Source organism: Rhincodon typus, chromosome 2 (genome assembly GCF_021869965.1).
Source record: "Rhincodon typus isolate 14 chromosome 2, sRhiTyp1.1, whole genome shotgun sequence".
NCBI lineage: Eukaryota > Metazoa > Chordata > Chondrichthyes > Orectolobiformes > Rhincodontidae > Rhincodon > Rhincodon typus.
In genome coordinates, this window is record NC_063333.1 from 124,835,128 (window position 1) to 124,855,875 (window position 20,748).

The window sequence follows — 20,748 nt, forward strand, 5'->3', positions numbered from 1 at the left end:
CCACTCCCCAAAATGTCAGTACCATTCCCAGCCCTTAGGTCCATTGTAGGGAACAATGTCAACTGAACCTGGGTACCACAGCTGGCATTCCAAATGGACATGGGTGCCTGGGAAAGCCAGCCCCGCCCACACGCATGATGTCGAGCGTCTCCTGCCCACCCCAGGAAACTGCCAGCCGGGTAAACTGAGCTACAGCTCCATCCTGATCTGTGTGAATGGCTCACTCCCGCTCCTTTCCCAAGAATCCTATGCCAGGCACTGGTGGAGGCTCCCTGGCTTTTCAGAGAGAAGGTTGGGGAGGATCGGCACTGCAGAAGGAGATCATTTGGCGCATTCCCCGTGCCTCCTCCTGCACTTCACGTTCACCCTGTTAAAGCATTACTCTTCAGGAAGCAGAGACAGAAGGCACAAAAAAAATGCTCGATAAATGTACGCCGGGTGATGAAGGCGAGAAAACAGCCACGTCCTTAAAACTTCCTGATCAGACGCATGTTAGAAAGCAGCTCCTTCTCTGCTGAGATCAGAATCTGTTGAGCCTCCCGTGTGCAGAGCTGCACATTTTTTTTGTGGTTGTGGGTTTTTTTTTGTCACTCTCTGGGCGTTAGAAATTGCATATTGCCCCAACTAGAGATGTAAAGCAAGCAACGATTGGCTGCAGGGTTTCTTTGCTTTCGCCCTCTCAGTGATAGCCCAGCCCTCCTTCTGAATTTGAAGTTTCCTGTTTCCCCTTAAGTACATAAACCAATGACTCATAGGCGCATTTTGACTTTCAGGCAGAGAGAGAGAGAGAGCTCAAAAGTTGTAGCAACGACAAGCCTTCCCCAAGAAACTTTTCCACATCCTTGTTTTCTTCACTTCACATTCCCTCCGGCCGCTCTCAGACGGGACCTTTAAACTATGGGACTAATGGATTCTTTCTGGGTCTTCACTTTATTTGCAGCCTCAGGTTTTTCAGACTTCCTCCAGGCTTCCGGTAAGTTTTGCCGAGCACAGCCCAGCTACTTGAAGCGGTTTCACAGCGAGCTGGGGGACAGGAGGAGGGAGGCAGGCAGGCATGTGCTGAGTTAGGTCACTCCGCAAGCCTTCAACTCGGACATCTGAGGTTGGAGGAGGGAACCCGTTTCTGTCTGCACCCTTAGATTGTCATATCAGTGCTGGAAGTATCCACCAGCTGTCAGTGGAGGGAGACTGGGCACAGGGAAGGTGGGAAACAGAAGCTCAGAGTGTATTCCAAAGGAGGACTCCATTGCCTTTATTGTGAAGGGGGTCTGTATTTGTGAAGGGGACTGTGTAAATTGGAACTATTGCAAAAGTGGGCTGTGTTGGCATGGTTGTCAAGGTGGGCTGTTTGTTGGCATGACTGTCAATGAGGACAGTGTTTAGCGTTAATGTAATATAGCTGCATTTGTTAGCATTATTGTTAAGATGGGCAGTGCTTGTTTCCAGTTTGGGAAATTGGGATATATTTGGCTCTAATGTGAAGTGGATGTATTTTTTTTGCTGCTGTTATGGAAGTGGACTGTTCATTGGCCTGACTGAGAGGATGGGCTGTATTTATTGGCTCTGTACCAGAGTTAGGCTCCATTTGGAACTATTGTGAAACTGGATTATGGTCATTCGCACTTTTGTCAAACTGGGCTATTTGTTGGCTTTGTGGAAAAGGTGGGCTGTGTTTGTTATCACTGTTCTGAATACAGGTTTGCAAATTGGGAGTGGCTGACTTGTAGAAGGTCACTGTTCATTTAGAAGTGATTGATTTACTGAAGTGAGCTGTGATCCAGGGGGAAACTTATTTACAGAAGTGGGCTGAGTTTGCTTTCTGATGTCTTGCTGGGAAAACTTATCTTTTGAGATGGTCTGTGTGTATGTGCAATGCCCTTTGGTGGAAAGCAGCTATCAAAAGTGGGTTCTGTTCTCTGAGAGTGACTGATTTTAGAGTGGAAATATGTTAGGGCAAGACAGATTGCTAGAATATGTCATTGAAGCTCATGTAAGAGTTTACATTCCTCTAGTGCCTGGGTTTATAGTTATCTTAAGGTTGAAGCTGTAACAGGGAAAAGTGAAGGGATGCCTCTATTAATAACAGATAGCAAACCAAAAATTTCATAAACATTTCTGTTGGCCTGACCTAAATAACAGAAACATATGATTTCCAAAGAGAAAGAGCTTCATAGAAGTTCATTTATCTACAGAAAGAATGGATTATAGCCTTTCTATCATCCTGCCAGATTCACAGAGTCTGCATTGTATGAGAACAATGCAGTGACCATGTTGATCAAAGTATTTGGTTGGAAAGATATTTACAACATGACACTTCCAGTTATGTATCCTGTGCTATTTGCAAAACATTTTCACCTGTTTGACACATTAGTGGAAAGACATGCATATCACTCATCTAACAGTAAAATACATGTAATGAAAAAGCCACTTGAATGGTAGGGAATTTGGGGGAGCACAGGGGTGTGGCAACATTTTTTTCTTTTTTAATAAAATCTGCTTTTTTTTATATGAAAAAATAAATGGAGGAATACTTTTTTCTGCAATCAAAATTACAATCCCAATCTGTTTTAATGGGATGTTTGTGCTGAGAGAATTGAATGTTACTTAAACTAAAGCATCATGCTATTAGCACAATCCCAGTGTATTTTAGGTGCATTTGCATTTGGGTGAATTGAGAGAAGGTATTTAAAGCGTTTGGCCCATGTATCTATAACTGTGTCACAGACCAAGGTTGGTCAGCTCACTTCCCCTGAACTAAACTCAGCTTTTTATGTGTCTACAATAAACGTGAGACTCATCGGAAACTCTTCTGCCCATGTCCTAACTTGCACTAAGTCCTGGTCAGCAAGCTGATGGCTGACCAATGTTGGGTCGTAACCTATCAATGCCTCAATTTAAATATTTTCTTCCTTGTTTTCAAATGTGCTTCTCTCTGTAATTTCTTCCAGCCACACATCCCTCCCAGATGTTAAATTGATTCCAGGCCAGAAGGTCAACGACGAAAGTAGACCCCAGTCCTTTTCTCGACAATAGCTTTGCTTATAGAATACAGCATACATGGTAACATACATATGAAGCTTTATCACTGTGGTCCCAACTGGATCAAATAGGATGCTGGGGATGTTAAGCTGTTCCCAAATGCCTCCAGCCGCAAGGATCGTGCCCTCTAAGGTGCCCAATCCGGTTGCAACTGTAATGGAATTGATAGGATCCCTATCCCAAAAGGAACAAGGAGACACCACCTTCCTTCCAGGGAGCAGCGATTTTGTTTTTTTTTTCTTCTCTGGCTTCGTCCTGTTCAGAGGAGTGGCGCTTCCTCCCCTAGACAGAGGCTAGCCATCTGAGGCTAGCCCATTGAAGGAGTGGGGTTACTTAATAAACTTAAATTATGTGACATTGCAGCGCACACAGATGTAGAACATTACAGCACAGGAATGGGCCCTTTGGCCCATAACGTTGTGCCAAACATGATGCCAAATTAAACTAATCCCTTCTGCTTGCCCTTGGTCCGTTCCTTGCATAGTCATGTGCTTATCTAAAAGTCCCTTAAACACCCCTATTGTATCTGCTTCCACCATCACTGCTGATAGTACGTTCCAGACACCTTCCATGCTCTGTGTAAAAAAAACTTACCCCTCACATCTCCTTTGAACTTTTCCCCATCTCACCTTAAATGCATGCGGCCTAGTATTAGACATTTCAACTTCGGGGAAAAAAGATTCTTCTGTTAACCCTATCTATCTGTGTATCTCATAATTTTATAGACTTCTCTCAAGTGTCCCCCCAGCTTCCGCCACTCCAGAGAAAACAACCCTAGTGTTTCTAGCCTCTCTTCATAGCTTCTATCCTCTAATCCATGCAATTTCCTTAAACTTCTTCTGCACCCTTTCCAAAGCCTCCACATCCATCTTGTAATGTGGCAACCAGAATTGATTGCAATAGACCTTCAAGATCTTGCAAGCAATTTTCTCCTCCCCTCAGTAGCAATCTTTAACTTGTAAGCATCTAAGCATCCACCTCGTGATGTCCTTGAGTTGTTTTCCTCTTTCTTCTGATCTCCCTTCTGTGTCATTGGTTAAAATAAAGACTTCTCGTTTCTTTCTCTCCATCCCTGAGAGAAGACCCAGCAACTCAGCACTGCAGACTCTAAAGCAGGTAGACTCAAATTCTCTTCCCTCACGTCCAGGCCTCAGGATCTTGGTTCACCAGCAGTCAGATGGCCACAAGATGGAAAGAAGTGTTCCTGCAACTTAGAAATTAGAAAAGTCTGGATTCTTGTGCATCCCAGTTTTCATTGCTGCACCATCGGTGCGTGCAGCTCTCTAGGCTCTAGATTCTAGGATTCTATTCCCCTTCTCCTCTGTCCTGCTTTTTAACACTCTCCTTGAAAACCTACCTCTTTTACCAGGCTTTTGGTCGCCTATTCTGATAATTCATTATGTGACTCTGTGTCAAATTTCATGTGAAATACCTCGGGATGTTGATGATCTGATTGTTACTACGTAAATTCATGTTGTCGTTGTTGTTGTTTTGAAGCAGTGTTACATATAGCAGGAACACGTCCTTAACAAAACAGCAGTGTCCTCTTAAGACAAACATATGAAAGAAACACCAGCAAGCATGTGGGTTTAGATTTAGGGAATTTACAAGTTACTTTGAAATATCTCTGGTTGTGAGCATCGCTGGCCTGGCCCTAAGATGACATTACAACACTATGGCTTGCACAGCTACTTCTGAGGGCAGTTAAGAGCCAGCCATGTTGGTATGGGGCAGGAGTCACATATAGGCCAGAAGCTTGGCAGATATTTTTTGTCCCCCAAAGGATGGTAGCGAACCAACCAAGGTTTACAGTAATCTGGAAGCTTCACCTATAAAACACTGAAAGTGGGAAAGTGACCAGCAGGTCAAGCAGCATCTGTGGAGAGAAACAGAGTTAATGTTTCAGTCATTGACCTTTCAGCAGAGCCTTTATGGTTGCTTCAACCCATTTTGGGGATTTATTTGCTGATGTATTTGTAAAACTCGACTTAAGTTTGACAGTTGCTATGGTGAGATATGAACTCATGAGCTCTGCGTTATTGGCGTTTGAATTACTAACCCAGTATCATAACCACTACATTTACATCTTCCCTTTTGGTGGAAAAAGTCTGGATTCTTTTGGTGTTCATTTGACACTACCTGCTTTCTAAGTTAACACTTAGTTTAGTCAGCCTGGTACAGCTGTCACCAACAAGTTGGAACAAGCAATATCCTTATAAATACAGATAATGGAGTGTTACACAATGGTTGACTGTAGAATGTACAGCTATTTAATTTGACCCACTTATAGTTTCTTGGGAAGGCCATTGGGAATCTAAACTTATATGTAATACTTTGTCTAATTAACCTGTTCAGATATGTTATGTTATAGTTATGGAGCAGATGGACTTGAACCCAGGTCTCATTGTTCAGAGGTAGGGACCCTTACCACTGCATCAAAAGAGCCCTACAAATCTAAATGGAGTTACTTGCTGTGTATTCCAGCCAAACCCATACATATCCCCTCCATTTTCCAAACATCCCAGTGGTCGATGGACAATGCAAGAGTCTCACAAACACGTATATTTTTCTGGAGCAAATTGCAGTAGCTGCATTCAAGATTCACTGGTGCAACAGTTTAAAAAAATTACTCATCATGAAAATAAACTGTTGTGTTTAGGGGTACATTTAGCGCAGCTGATGCGTAAAATTGTACACATAGTAACACGTTTTGCAGGTCACGCGATAGTCACTGTGGATGGCAATGATATACTATCAGTAGCATCTTAATGCATCACGTATGTAGTGATTTTATTGCACATGCAGTGCTGTTGATTATCTGTTCACATCTTAAGATGATATGTAAACCAGTGTCACCATGTCACCGGTTTTACAATGCAAACCCAGTGAGCTGAAGGCTTTGGGGAACACTGCCACCCAGTTCTAAACACCATTCTGCAGTATTAAACATAAAAACTGCAGCCCAGTGGTCTAGTGACAACTTTTGGACAAGATGTTTAACAGTGATGTCATCTACCCTTTCGAATGGGTATGAAAGATTACAAGTGCTGTTTTGAAGAACAACAAGGGAGTTGGCTCCAGTGTCCTGGCCGAACTTATCCTCAGTTGACAATTGCTAATGCAACTCTTGCCAGATAGGCTGGTTCTGTTCTGTAAATTAGATATATGACATTTGATGCAGTCCGGAGCATGCCAGTGTAAAGACATACCCTGCCCACTCACTTTTTGCAGTCTAACTCAGTGTAATAAAAACTGTTCGCAAAACCTTGTTGTGCTTTGTCGAGACTTTAATTATTTGGGCTAAATATTTTGAAAATTAGTACAATTTAGTTGTGAGACACATGGAAGATGAGAACAACTTTCAACTTCAGGAATATCTATTTTCCATTCCTTTCTTTTACAAATGCTGTAAAGTTATATTTTGTTTCGAAAAAGCCTCACGATCTCCCTAAATAAAAAATAAACAAAAGAAGTGTGGATGCTGGAAGTCAGAAATGAAAACAGAAATTTTTGGAAAAACTCAGCAGGAAAAGCTTCAGCGTTCTGAAGAAGGGTCACTGGACCCGAAATGTTAACTCTGATTTCTCTCCACAGATGCTGCCAGACCTGCTGAATTTTTCTAGCAATTTCTGTCCTTGTTTTGTTCATGATCTCCCTCCTGATCATTCTCTTTATTAGCCCATTAGTGCAAACACTGGAAAAGCCTTTCCCCTTTTTTTATGTTGAGCCTTGTTCTGTTAATGCTTGAATTGAAGAGCCTTCAATAAATTGAGGTGGTAATAGCGGGTTTTGAATCACAGCTGTAATATTCCCCAATATAAAAGATCCCGGTTGTTAACACTGCTTACACAGTTATAAATAATGAACATGTTTTTAATGTAAACCAGCTGAGCTGCTCTAACATATTAATGAGTTATATTTTAGTAAAGTTTCCACTACAGAGCAGATCATCTATTTCTTTGCAAATATTTCACAATTACATAAATGGAATTGGTACATTGTGTATGTTTTTTAATAGTTCCAATCCATATATGTATTGGTCTAATTTATTTTTGAATACATTTCTCCATGTTTACATGTTTCAGCAGTTGAGACTCTGCAATTTGATATCCAATTCTGAAATGTTATCTCTGTAAAGCAGAAGACATTGCCTCTCTGTAAAGCCTTCAATCTTGTCTGCCAATCTCAATCCAACTGTGAAAAGCCCAAACCTGTCTCTAATTCCAATGCACCCGTGTCTCTGAGTCAGCAGGTTTTGGATAGAGACTTGAGCATAGAATCTGGGCTGCTGCTTCAGTGCAATCCTAATGGAGTGTCACACTGTCAGCATTGACGCTACGTGCCAGGTGAGATATTAATATGTCTGCCCACCTGGTTGGACACAAAACATCCTACACCACTAAGTCAATGATGTCCAGAGGAGCTTGGCGTCTTGGCCAATACTTATCCCTGAGCCAACATCACGATCAACAGATTATATGCACATCCAAGTTAGAAGCTGAAATAGGCCATTTTGCCCCTTGAGCGGGCTCCAATATTTTAAATGATCAAGGCTGATCTGATTGTAACCTCAGCTCCATTAACTACCTACTCCTGATATCCTTTCACCCATTCACTTACCAAGAAACTACCCACCCATGGTTTAAAATATTCAAATACTCTGCATCTTCCTCTTTTTTTGAGAAAGAGAGGTCCAAAGAATTAGTACCATCTGAGAGGAAAAAATAAGTTCTCCTCATCTCTACCATAAATAGGTGATCCTTATTTTGAAACAGCGACCCCGAAGTTCTAGATTTTCCTAACAGAAAAATCATTCTTTCCACACTCATTCTGTGAAGACTCCTTCTATTGTATGCTTCAGTCAAGTTGCCTCTTACTGAATTCAAGTACATCAGTGGATACAGGCCCAGCAAGACCAGTCTTTCCTCACAAGACGTCCTGCCAGATATTAGTCTAATAAACCTTTTTTGAACTGCTTCCAATATGGTTATATCATTCCCTAAATAAGCAGGCCAATACTGTATTACCATACTTCAGATGTGGTCTCACCAGTGCACTGTATACCTGAAGCATAACCTTCCTACTTTCGTGTTCAATTCCTTCCTAATAAACAATTATATTCTGTTGGCTTTCCTAACTACTTGCTGTACTTGCATACTAACTTTTTGTGGCTCATGCACCAGGGCACCCAGATGCAGCTCAGAGCACTGCAATCTCATTATTTAATAATTAACGCATTCATTATGGGGAGGCAATGGCCTAGAGGTATTATCGCTGGACTGTTAATCCAGAGACCCAGACAATGTTCTAGGGACCCGGGTTCAAATCCCATCACGGCAAATGGTGGAATTTGAATTCAATAAATATCTGGAACTAAGAGTCTAATGGTGACCGTGAATCCATTGTCGATTGTTAGAAAAACCCATCTGGTTCACTAATGTCCTTAAGGGAAGGAAACTGCCATCCTTGTCTGGTCTGGCCTACATGTGACTCCACACCCACAGCAATGTGGTTGACTCTTAACTGCCTTCTGGGCAATTAGGGATGGGCAATAAATGCTGCCTATGAATCCCATGAATGAATAAAGGGTGGTAGGAGCTGGCTGCTACATCTTCAACGTTACAACAGTGACTGTAATTCAAAAAGTACATCTTTGATTGTAAGATCTTTTGGGATGTCATAACTGCAAATTCTTTCCTTCTCTCCGTATGTTGCAAACTAGAGCAACCCAACAGGAAATAAAACTTCAAATGATCTTTGTCTGTCATCGTGCTGAATACTGTGATATTCCTTCAGGGCACAGAATCTTTTGCTGAATCCTTTTCTCCCATTGGGGATTTCTGCTATTAACTGAATTCTTTAAAACTGTTGCAACATTGAATGCATCCACATGTTCCTTATACATGATAAGTGCAGCCTTTCAAAATTGATTGTTTTGAAGATAAATAAGCTGCTCCCAGTGGTACTTAACTGTTCTGATGACCAACCTGTCTGATTTACCCTCGGATTTTCAGAACCGAGATCGATAGAGTTTGAAAACAAAAGACTTTTGTTTACAAAGTGCCATTCAAGACTTTAGAATGCTTAACAGCCAATTAATTACACTGGAACTATGATGTTATGAAGGGAACATAGCAGCCAACTTGTAAGCAGTAAATTGGCAAAAACTGAAAATCACCATATCAGCTTAGTAATGTTGTTTAAGGAATGAATACAGGTCAGGTAAATTTGCCCACGTGTCCGAAAACCAAAAGACCTACAAACTAAAAATCTTTTGAAAGCGGTCCTGAATGGACCTCTAGGTATGCTGAGTTGGAGGCCAGAACAGACTCAAACTGATTTATAACGGCAAGTGTATCCAAAAACCAAAAATACCCTTTATCCAAAAACCAGTTGATCCTGAGGCTTTTGGAAAAAGAAATCCAGTCCAGGACTCTGCGGTGTACTGTCCTGCTCTTATTCAGGATAGTGCTTTGGAATTTAGGTGTGCACTTGAGACAGTATTTGAGATTCATTGTAAAATCTCATTGTAAAGATAGCACCTTTGATAGGAATGCTGTACTATGCGACTGCATTGGATTGCTAGCTTAGATCGGATGCAGATTGCTCTGGTGTGGGTTACAAACTGAAAACCTTCAGATTTGCAGGTGAGATGACTATCAATGCACCAAAAGACAGGTAAAATGTGATGAGGTATGATGACAGAACAAGCCCAAAATATTGAGTAGCTTACTGCCACTTATTTGTCCCCTAGGAAGGGACAGCATGTAGGATAACTGGTACATGTCTGCTTGATAGTCATCTAGAATGATTCCTGAGACAAGCTTGGTTAAGGACTGTGCTGGCTCACAATCATCAAATACCCATTAAATATATAGTTTGATACATATGGACTGGGAATTGGTGCAAAGGTGATACAGCACCTGTTAAAAATCGTCACAACATTGGGCCCATTTCTTTTAAGGTGAGGAAGAGAAATCAAAAGGGAGCTCATTGATTTGTGTGAGGTTTCCTAAATGCCGTCGGTTAAATGCCAGAATTTGAATCTTTTGATAGTTAATTTGATAGTTAGTAAGTTTGTGAGCAAATCCAAAGAAAAAGTGAAGGCAAATTTTTGATGCTGCATAATTTACTATTGGACTTTCAATATGTTCAGGAAGTTAACAATTTAACAGTGATTCCCTAAAGTAAAAACAAAGAACTGTGGATGCTGGAAATCTGAAACAAAAAGAGAAAGTATATTTGAGAAACTCGGCAAGTCTGGCAACATCTGTAGAGAGAAAAACAGTTAAGGTTTCGAATCCACTGACCCTTTATTCGAACTATGTTTTTCTAAAGGTTTATCTAAGTTCATTTATATTTTCTAATATTATCATTATACTTTGAAATATTAGTAACAGGCAAAAAATGCAGTGCTATGGTGACATCAAATTCAAGTCAAAGTTTAAAATTCTTAAATTTGTTCTCCTTTTTCTGGTTCTGAGCAGTCCTTTATTTTTCATATCTTCCTGCTTCTATAGAAACATAAGAATCTCCTCAGTGAGGAATTGAGTTTATGAATGCCACCAATTTAAAATAATAAATTATGATAGCAAATAAATTGTTTTATTTGATGTGCCTGTTTTTGCTGGCTCTTTTTTTTATGCTTCTTATTTGTACAGATTGATCTTATGGGTGGTCATGCAGATAAAAATGGTTATAAATGAAACTTTCATTCATGCTTTATTACTTGCAGTCTTGATTTTATTTGTGTGTAACTCTGGTTATCAGCTGTTTCCTTTAAGCATAAATTTGAGTTTATCCAAAACTTTGTTGCTCATATTTTAATTTACATCATACCTCTCTCACTCATCACGTCTCACTGACCCACATTGGATCCCAATCTACCAATGCCTCATTTTTAAAATTCTGTGTGTTCTGGCTCCCCCACAGTCTGATCTCTCCCTATGTCTGTGTCCAACTCTAGTGCTAAGATCCATCAAGATATCTATCTTCCTCTAAGTCTAGCCTCTTGAAAATTGCCCACATCCTTTGTCCTGTTACTAATGGTCATACTTTCAGTCATCTAGACTAAATGCTCCAGAATTTCAATATTTAATCTCTTGGAAAGAGCAACCCAAAATCCCACCCTTTCTTGACAGCATTGTAAGATCTTTATAATCAAGTATTCATTCAACTTCAAACTTAGAACAGTACAGCACAGTACAGGCCCTTAGGCGCACAATGTTGTGCTGAACTTTTACCCTAAACCTAAGGTCTATCTAACCTCCACCCCTACCTTATACTATCATCCATATGCCTATCTAATAGCCGCTTAAATGCACCTAATGAGACTGACTCCACTACCCTCTCCGGCAATGCATTCCACGCCCCTACCACTCTCTGAGTAAAGAACCTACCTCTGACGTCTCCCTTATATCTACCTCCACTCACTTTAAAACCATGCCCCCTTGTAATAATACCTCCACCCTAGGAAAAAGTTTCTGGCTGTCCACTCTATCTATACCTGTGATCATTTTGTACACCTCTGTCAAGTCACCTCTCATCCTTCGTCGCTCTAAAGAGAAAAGCCCTAGCTCTCTCAACCTTTCCTTGTAAGACCTTCCCTCTATTCCAGGCAACATCCTGGTAAATCTCCTCTGCACCTTTGCCAACGCTTCCACATCTTTCCTGTAATGAGGCAACCAGAACTGGACACAACTCCAGATGTGGCCGAACCAGGCTTTTGTATAGCTGGAGCATAACTTCACGGCTCTTGAACTCAATCCCTCTATTAATGAAAGCTAACACACCGTACGCCTTCTTAACAACTCTATCCACCTGGGTGGCAGAAATATGATGTACACCTCTATTCTTCCTTCTGAAGTGCATAACCTCACACTTTCCCACACTTTATTCCATCTGCCACTTCTTCGCCCACGCTCATAGCCTGACCAAGTCCTTTGGCAGCCTCCCTGCTTCCTCAACACTACCTGCCCCTCCACCTATCTTTGTGTCATCTGCAAACTCAGCAACAATTTCCTCAGTTTCTTCATCCAGATCGTTAAGGAGGCTGAGATGAGAACATCTCAGAGGGTGGTTAATCTGTGAATTCTCTTCCTCAGAGACAGGTGGAGCTTGAATCGATGAACCTATTCCAAGTTAGAGAGATTTCCTATCAACACGGGAGTCAAGGTTTTTGGGAAGCAGGGGAAGGAAAATGGAGTTGAGACCATGAATAGATCAGCTATGATTTTATCGGAGGCCAACTCCTGCTCCTAATTCTTGCACTGTTGTGAATGGACTGCCTGGTTCCACATCTCCATGGAACAAATGGTTCTTCACTTAGCACTCAGTGATATCCTGAATGGGAAACTCTTTTGCTATTAAATGTGATTTCATCACCTTGAATTCTAGATCATCATAACCTGTTATAAGCTGACCTCAAATGATGTAGTTGCAGTGGTATTGAGTACAATAGGGAGTGACATATCAGATTGACTTTCGGACCCAACTTCATGTGTGGATATTTAGTGAAGACTGGTTAGGACTCTGCCGTGATTCCCATTGCATTCAAGTAGCCTACCAGCCAGTGCTAACTAGGCTCTGAGTTGAATAACAACAGGATTCTGTGTGTTGTACCATCTGCAGGATTGGAGCTCTCAAAGAGAAGATGGAAGTTCAGAAAAAGGAGGGGACATTTTTAAAAAATAATTGATGGTAAAATGAGAATTGTATGGTTATGTGTCAGCAAGATAAGACTAGAATTCCTAGAGTTAAAATTCTGCAATGTTTTAATTTTGAGAAGACACATCTATGCAAATCTAACCTTTTTGTTTCTTTGAAACAATGTTAGAGGATGCTGAAGGATTGAAAAACTTTACTTCAGTGTTTTATTAACTCTTCAGAAATTAGTACGTGTTAGATGAAGGTGCTGAAAGGCAGTGGTACTAGTTTCATTTTATGTTTTGAAAATTTACTTGACTTCCCTTTTATTTTCTGGAGCAGTTAAAGGAATTTTTTGCTCCTTCATCCGGTTTGCATAACTTAATGAAAAGATGCTTTTGAGACATTTAATAAACTAACAATTTTAAAATTAGCAAACCAGCCTAGCAATGCAAAAGAAGCCATGAGATTATACAAGGTCAAACAACAGTCGAGCTCCCTTCCCCCTCCCCCATTTCTGAAGAAGGATCCCGACCCGAAACGTCAACTTTCCTGCTCCTCTGATGCTGCCTGACCTGCTGTGTTCTTTCAGTTCCACATTGTGTTATCTCAAACAACAGCGAAGCCTCCTGAACACACAGAAGCAGCTATGGAGATGTAGGGGAGAGAATGTTCATGACTGTTGTTTCACAGCATGAAATGATGTTTAAGTTAATTCTACTGTTAAATACTTTGAGTGATATTCTCTTCCTTTGTCAATGCTATAACTGACAGTGTTTGCGTGGAGGAATGTGGTGTATAAAAGAGATGCAAATTATTAATTAATCTGAGATCTCTTTTACAGTGCTTAATATGTCTAGTAGCTGCTGATATCTCGTCGTTGCTTCACGTCTGTGGCATATTGAGCAATGTTAATTTTTATCTGTCTACAATAAGGCTTCCTTCCTATCTTATGCCAGATGGTTAACTGTCGCAGTCTAGCTGTTGTTGTCTCAATAGATTCTTAGAATTGGCAAGCAAGATATTTGTCATGAGCCAGTGCATTTGGTGGCTGCATTTGTCAACTCATGACCTCTTGGGTCTATTTGTGGGCATTTGTTTTTTAAATTCACTTCTCAGAATGTAGGCTTTGCTGATAAGGTTAGCATTTATTGCTCTACTTTTGTTGTGTTTCAGGCGATTTTATGATGGCTCTTATTATTAAAACACTGCCATTCATGCGTGAATCATAGAATCCCTACAGCGTGGAAGTAGGTCGTTTAACCCATTGGGTCCCCACTGACCATCCAAAGAGCATCCCATCCAGACCCACCTCCCACCCTATCCCTGTAACCCTGCATTTCCCATGGCTAACCCACCTAGCCCGCACATCCACGGACACTACGGGCAGTTTAGCATGGCCAATCCACCTAACCTGCACATCTTTGGACTGTGGGAGGAAACCCATGCAGACACAGGGAGAAGTGCAAACACCACACAGACAGTCACCCACGGGTGGAATTGAACCTGGGTCCCTGGCACTGTGAGGCAGCAGTGCTAACCAGTGAGCCACCATGCCATTGTGAACTGTGCTATCAGTAGGGATTTTGACTTAATGATGAAGGATTAGTAAGGTAATTCCAAATTTACATCTGTGTGTCCTTTCTATCCATATATTTAAAGTTAGACAAATGAATCACAAAAACTAAATGAAGTGCACGGTGATGGAAAGTTACTTTAGCTTCTGCTCACAAATAACCATTAGTTGAAACGGCGTTAAGTGGCATGCCTAATTGGATGAGGGTGGCAGTTGTAATTTAGTTTTGATATTGTTTATTCTGCCACTGTTTCTATAATTGGCTGACAGCTTTCAGTGCCCCAATTTACAATGGAAATTTCCAATGTCAACTTATGCTGTACAGTGGGTTCTGCTATAACGTGATAGTTGCATTCCTGTGAAACATCATGTTATAGAAAATTATGCAATAGAAATGACGGGGCCTGTGGAAAAAGTGGAGCTAGGGACAGACCACCAAAAAAACACTCAAAGTCACTCAAAGCCTAACACAAAGGATTGCACAATTTGAATAAATGTTTAATTTATATCTAATAATGAAATAAAAGTAAATTTAACACTTTACCTTGAAGAAATGTCAAGATGACTTGATGGGGAGGAGGTTGTACTTACCTCTCACAGAGAGCACTTCATGTTGAAGCCTGCGAAAAGGTCACATGACACCAGCGCGGAGACTCTTTCGGCGCTAACATTGTTTCATGGGCTTTGTCGTGAATTCATACAGTTATGTTATGTCGATGCGTACTCCTCTGCACTGCGACGGAATCGTGTTATTGCCAACACAAGTTCGCGTGTTAGAAATAGCGCTCCCCTATTCAGCAGTCACGTTACAGCCAATTCGCGTCGACGGAGCACGCGTTATAGCAGAACCAACTGTAGCTGTACCATGTTATTAAGCTGCAGTGCCACAACTGGCAGGAGGGTGAAATTACAAGGTAGCGGGTTATTGAAGGCAACACCCATTAAAAATCTAGACACAGTAATTTATATAATGAAAGGACTCAATAGGAGGTGAGAGCAGGCACAGAAGCTTTATTAAATTTAATACACTATAGCAATATGTGAGCTCTTAATTTCATCCTGCTACCAGAAATTGTAACTACAGAATCATCACTCATTAGACAATCCTGTGATAAAATAGCATGTTTAGCATTGCTTTCTATTCTGTTAAAACTATAATTTATAACAAATAGTTAGCAAAAACCAGATATTTATTTTTAACTTGTGGCTTTGATCTTCTCCCTAAAATATGTGAAAAGAAAAATATTAGATGTATGTAGCATATATTTAAACTTTTTACAGGCTACTTAAGTGCTTTTGAAATTTTAAGGCAGGACTTTCGCCTTCTTCTGGAAATGAACATGAAAATTCACACACTGGTTTGCTCCCAACCTCAGGCTGCTTTGCTTGATGTGGGATCGGCAACAGAAGCTACGTTAGTGGCCTACTGACATGTTCTGGTGGATTGGAATTTTTGCAGTAGTCTCCAGGCCCTCCAGGACATCAGGAATTTCTCTAGCTGCCGGAAAACGAGATCGCTTGTGGTAGTGGGGATAGTTGTGGAAGGAGCCAGTGTTCTAGGTAGGCTGGAGGACCCTTTGTAATGTTGGCCCAGCTGCTCAGACCATTTTGTAAACAGAAAACTTTGTAAAAGTTGCAGAGAGTGTGCCTTAAAATGAAGATGACCACTGTCTCTGTTCCTCTTTCTCCCTCTCTTCCAAATCTCTGAACTTCTGACTGTTGCTGCTTCTGTGCTGGACAGCCATTCAGCAATCCTGCAGCTTTGAGAATTTACTGACAATGCTTTGTGGATGCACCATCATTGAACATATTTAATGTTGAGGTGGACAGATTTTTGTCTTTGTGAGTTGAGGAATATACGAAGCAGGTGGGGAAATTGAGTTGATGATTAATTATGATCATATTTAATGGTAGAGCAAACTCAACAAACCATCCAGTCTATTCCTGCTCCTTTATTATTTTTATTTGCCTATGTTAGATAAGCCCTACCAAGTGACTGTTTCTCACACTGTGTCAGGAATTTAACACAGGTGAAGGGGATTCCCCTACTGCCTGGAAAACTGGTGAAAAAGCAGCATCGCCCTCCTTTTGGGAAAGATTTGCTGTATAAGTGTCTCTCAGGCACTTTGGTGGCCAGTGCTGGGTATGCATGGCCAACAGGTGGTGGCTAATTTGGGTTGGCAGCTATCCATTGTAGCCAGTGCCAGCAGGAATGGTGGCAGTTCCACTAGTGCACTCGGGCGAGGGCCTGGAATCACCAAACAACATGTGAAGATACTTATGAATCAAGAGCAAAAGTAGGCCACTCAGCCCCTCGAGCTTGCTCTGCCATTCAATGACATCATGACTGATCTGATTACTGCATAGTCCCTGACAACCATTCCCCCACTTGCTTATCAAGACTATCTACCTCTGCCTTAAAGAAATTCAAAGGCCTCGTTTTGAGAAAGATAATGTTCCAAAGCTCTCAACGTTCTGTGAGAAAAAAGAAATTTGCTTAATCTCTATCTTAAATGGCAGAGCCCTTATTTTTAAACAATATTCTCTAAGTTGTAGAATCTCCCATAGAGGTAATATCCTTCCTACATGCAGACTGTCAGGTCTTCTTAGGGTCTTTGTATGTTTCAATGACGTTGCCTCCTACTTCACTAAACTCAAATGAATACAAGCCAGGTCTGTTCACTTCTTCCTCATAAGACAACTGACCTATTCCAGTTATTAATTGAGTAAACTTTCTCAGAACTGCTTCCAATTTATTTGTATAATTTGTTAAATAAGGAGACCTGTACTGTTCACAGCATCCTGATATGTTCTTGCCAATACCCTGTGTAACAGAAGCGTAACTTCCCTATTTTTGTGTTTGATTCCCCTCACAACAAACAATAATGTTGTATTAGCTTTCCCAATTACTTGCTGTACTTGCATACTAAGATTGTGAGTTTCATGCACGATTATATCCCGATCCCTCTCTGTCTTGAATCTCTGCAATCTCTCACCATTTAGATAATTATATACTTTCTTTATTCTTTGTGCCAAAATAGGCAATTTCACATTTTTCTCTGTTATAATCCATTTTCCAGATCTTATCCCACTTACGTAACTTCTCCTTATCTCTTCACAGCCTCCTTTTATATCCTGTTCTAACCCTAAGTCTATTTTCCTACCTATCTTTGTGATAACAGCGGATTTAGCTGCAATGTCTTAGGATTGTTCATCCAAGTGATGTATATAAATTATAAAACGTTGATGCCCCAGCACTGATATGTGTGGTGCATCATTTAGCCAATCAGAAAATGACCCATTTAGACCACAGAGGAGTCAGGGCAGGATGACGGTTATGGAAGTGGGAGTGAGGGGGTTAGGTGGCAAGGGTAGGGGAGTTGTCTTCAAACTGAATCAGACACAAAGCGCCCCTCAATGTGGAACCCCCGGAGGACCACAGATGCAACCATAACAGAGCTTACTTGGTGACTGGCCCACCCACTGCTGGTGGGTGCCAGTGGTGGCAGGATGAGGCTTGAAGTGGGCATTAATTGTGTTCAGAAGCCCAAAGTCCTTCAGTGATATTGGTTGAGGGAATCGATACTATCAGCTGTGGAGGATTCCCAACTTCTCTGTTGAAATTATACCATATTCACTTGAGAAGATGGGTGTGGATTCCATTTAATGTCTCATCTTAAGAGAAGGTGCTTCCTATGGGCCAGCATTGCGTCATCCGTGTTCATTGGCGTGGTTAACACTCCAGATTGGTCTTGAATCCTGAATTGTTTTTGGCTCTCGGAGGCAAGACTGCTACTAATTGAGTCACTGTTGACATCTCAAAATTTGCTCTTGTGATGATTTAATTTCCAAGAGGTGAGGGTCTTTGAGCTCTGCACAAAGTTAAATGATGACAGTGGTCTCTCATGAGACATTAGCCATAAAACTTCGGGCTCTGTTTGGTTTTTCCCTGCTGTCTGTTGCATTGGGAGAATATATAGTCTTTGGGACATTTGTCCCACCAGTGGATTTTGACTCCAGGAAAAAGAAATGGGATTCAGTCTGCATTTACTGTATTCCTACAGAAGGAGATTTCAGTTCTGACAAACCAAACAAAGTATGCAGCAATACCGAATAAGTATTGTTTAATTAAGAATTGTAGAAACCATTGTTGATTTTTAACTGCTACTGAGTGATTTCACTGAAAATCTCATTTGAAACTGAGGCCTCTCCAAAGAGCTAGTTGAAATTCTTTTCTTTAGCCCCAAAACTTCCTTTTTGACTTTTGTATTTTCAGTTTTCTGACATCTCAGCAAGAACTTAAAAAAGACGAGCTTGGGATCTGAAGATAGTGTCACATGGCACACAGTCAGGCCGTTGTTTCCACCTTAGGATTTATATTTAGCCGCTTGAAGCATTCCATTGCTGCATTGAAGCAGGCCATTGGAGCTCTCCACTCCCCTCTGGGACTTGTGCTGGCTTGTTTGCTGATCGCTGACTCTGTTCAAACAGGAGACAGCTGCATAATCTTTTGAGCAGCATGAAGAATGTAAGCAAAACAGAAATGACTTGTTTGCTGGGCTCCATGGAGAGCCAGCACTGCCTGATTTCTGAGGGACTGAAAAGGCAGGCTATACATAGGTTATTTATCCCACTGCCCAACACTCCCTCCCACCCCCACATGCACAAGTTTAAGGGAAAATGTTGATCAATGAACAAAGCTTGCGGTCAGTAGAGGCCTTTTGCACTTACTTCTGCTAGAGGTGATCTATAACAGGGAAAAAGCTATCACTTCCATATTAGCAACCTGAATGAGACACAAACATTGAACAGGCCATCTGTATCTTTTAAAGAGAGAACTCTTCGACTCCTCCATCAATAAAAGGTAGTTACCATGTTAATGTTATTCAGAATTAGAGTGGTCTTCCTGATCGGTTTTGACTACCATAAGTGGGACAAAGAACGATTCTCCAGAATGTTACCCCCTCCAATTGGTCTGAATTTTTAATTTTTTTTGCCTCTCCCACGATATTGGGAAAGAGGGATATTCAGTGCTGTGAGGCACAAAAAAAAGACTTGCATTAATATGGTGCCTTTTATGACCACCAGACATCTCAATGTACTTTTGACGTGTGATGTAGGCTATGTGGCATCTAATTTGCAAGCAGTGAGTTCTTCTAAACAGGAATGGGATAATGACAAGGTTATCCATTTTTTTTGTGATGTTGTTAGAGAGATAGATATTGACCAAGACTCCAGCTTTTCTTTGAAAAAGAGTCATGGGATTTTTAATATCCACCTGGGAAAGCATTTAGGCCTTCCCTTTTTAAGAGCACCAATTTTCAACAGAAAGTGTCTCCAGAGATAACAAGGTGTAGAGCTGGATGAACACAGCAGGCCAAGCAGCATCAGAGGAGCAGGAAAGCTGACGTTTCGGGCCTAAACCCTTCTTCAAAAAGTGTCTCCACTCTGGTACATATGCCAGAATTTATCCAAAAGCACAGGACCTGCTCCCCAGTCCATGCCAACGCCCTGGACAATATACAGGCTTGGGCTGACAAGTGGCAAGTAACATTCATATCACACAAATGCCAGGCAACGACCTTCTCTAATATGAGACAATCTAATCACTGCCCCTTGACATTCAATATCATTACCATCACTGAATTCCCCGCTATAAACATCCTTGGGGTTACCATTTTCCAGAAACTCAACTGGGCTTGCCACATAAACTCGATGGCTATAAGAGCAGGTCAGAGGCTAGGAATACACTGGCAAGTTACTCACATCCTGACTCCCCAAAGCTGTCCACCATCTGCAAGACACAAGAGAGGAATGTGATCAAATATTCCCCACTCGCCTGGATGAGTGAAGCTCCTACAAAATTCAAGAAGCTTGACACCGTCCAGGATAAAGCAGCCCACTTGATTGGCACCACATCCACTCCCTCAACCACCGTTGCTCATAGCAGCAGTGTGTACTATCTACAAGATGCACTGCAGAAATTCACTAAAAATCCTTAGACAGCACCATCCAAACCTACAACCACTTCCATTTAAAAGGACTGTAGGGACAGCCACAGTGCTGTTAGGGAGGTATTTCCAGAATTTTGTCTCAGTGATAGGGAAAGAATGGTGACATATTTCCACATCAGGATGGTACGCTTCTTGGAGGGGAGCTTGCAGGTGGCAGTGTGCCAAGTGGCATGTATCTTTGTGGATAAGTGCAGCTCCAACAACACTTGTCTTTCAAGGTGGTTATGGTTTGCTATTGAAGGAACCTTGATGAATAGTTGCAGAGCATCCTGCTTCTATAATCTGCATTAGGTGTGATTGGAGTGAATGTTGAAGTTGTTAGATGTGGTGCCAATTGAGCAAGCTGTTTTGACTTGCATGGTTTTGAGCTCCTTCAGTATTGCTAGAGCTATACTTATCCAGAATGGCCAATGGGATTAGTAAGTGAAGATGAAAAAGGTTGCTGAGTGGAAATAAGGACTCGGTTGGCATAGG

The 20,748-nt window shown here is 41.3% G+C and overlaps 1 protein-coding gene across 1 annotated transcript in view; it reads left to right on the plus strand.

The window, feature by feature from the left end:
• Window positions 1–716: 716 nt before the first annotated feature.
• tgfbr2b (transforming growth factor beta receptor 2b) overlaps window positions 717–20,748 on the plus strand; it is a 174,760-nt gene continuing 154,728 nt past the window's right edge. The window contains exon 1 of the mRNA XM_020516642.2: window positions 717–973. Within this exon, the coding sequence (XP_020372231.1) occupies window positions 898–973 (76 nt within the window). The 5' untranslated portion in view covers window positions 717–897. The remainder of the gene's footprint in view (window positions 974–20,748) is intronic.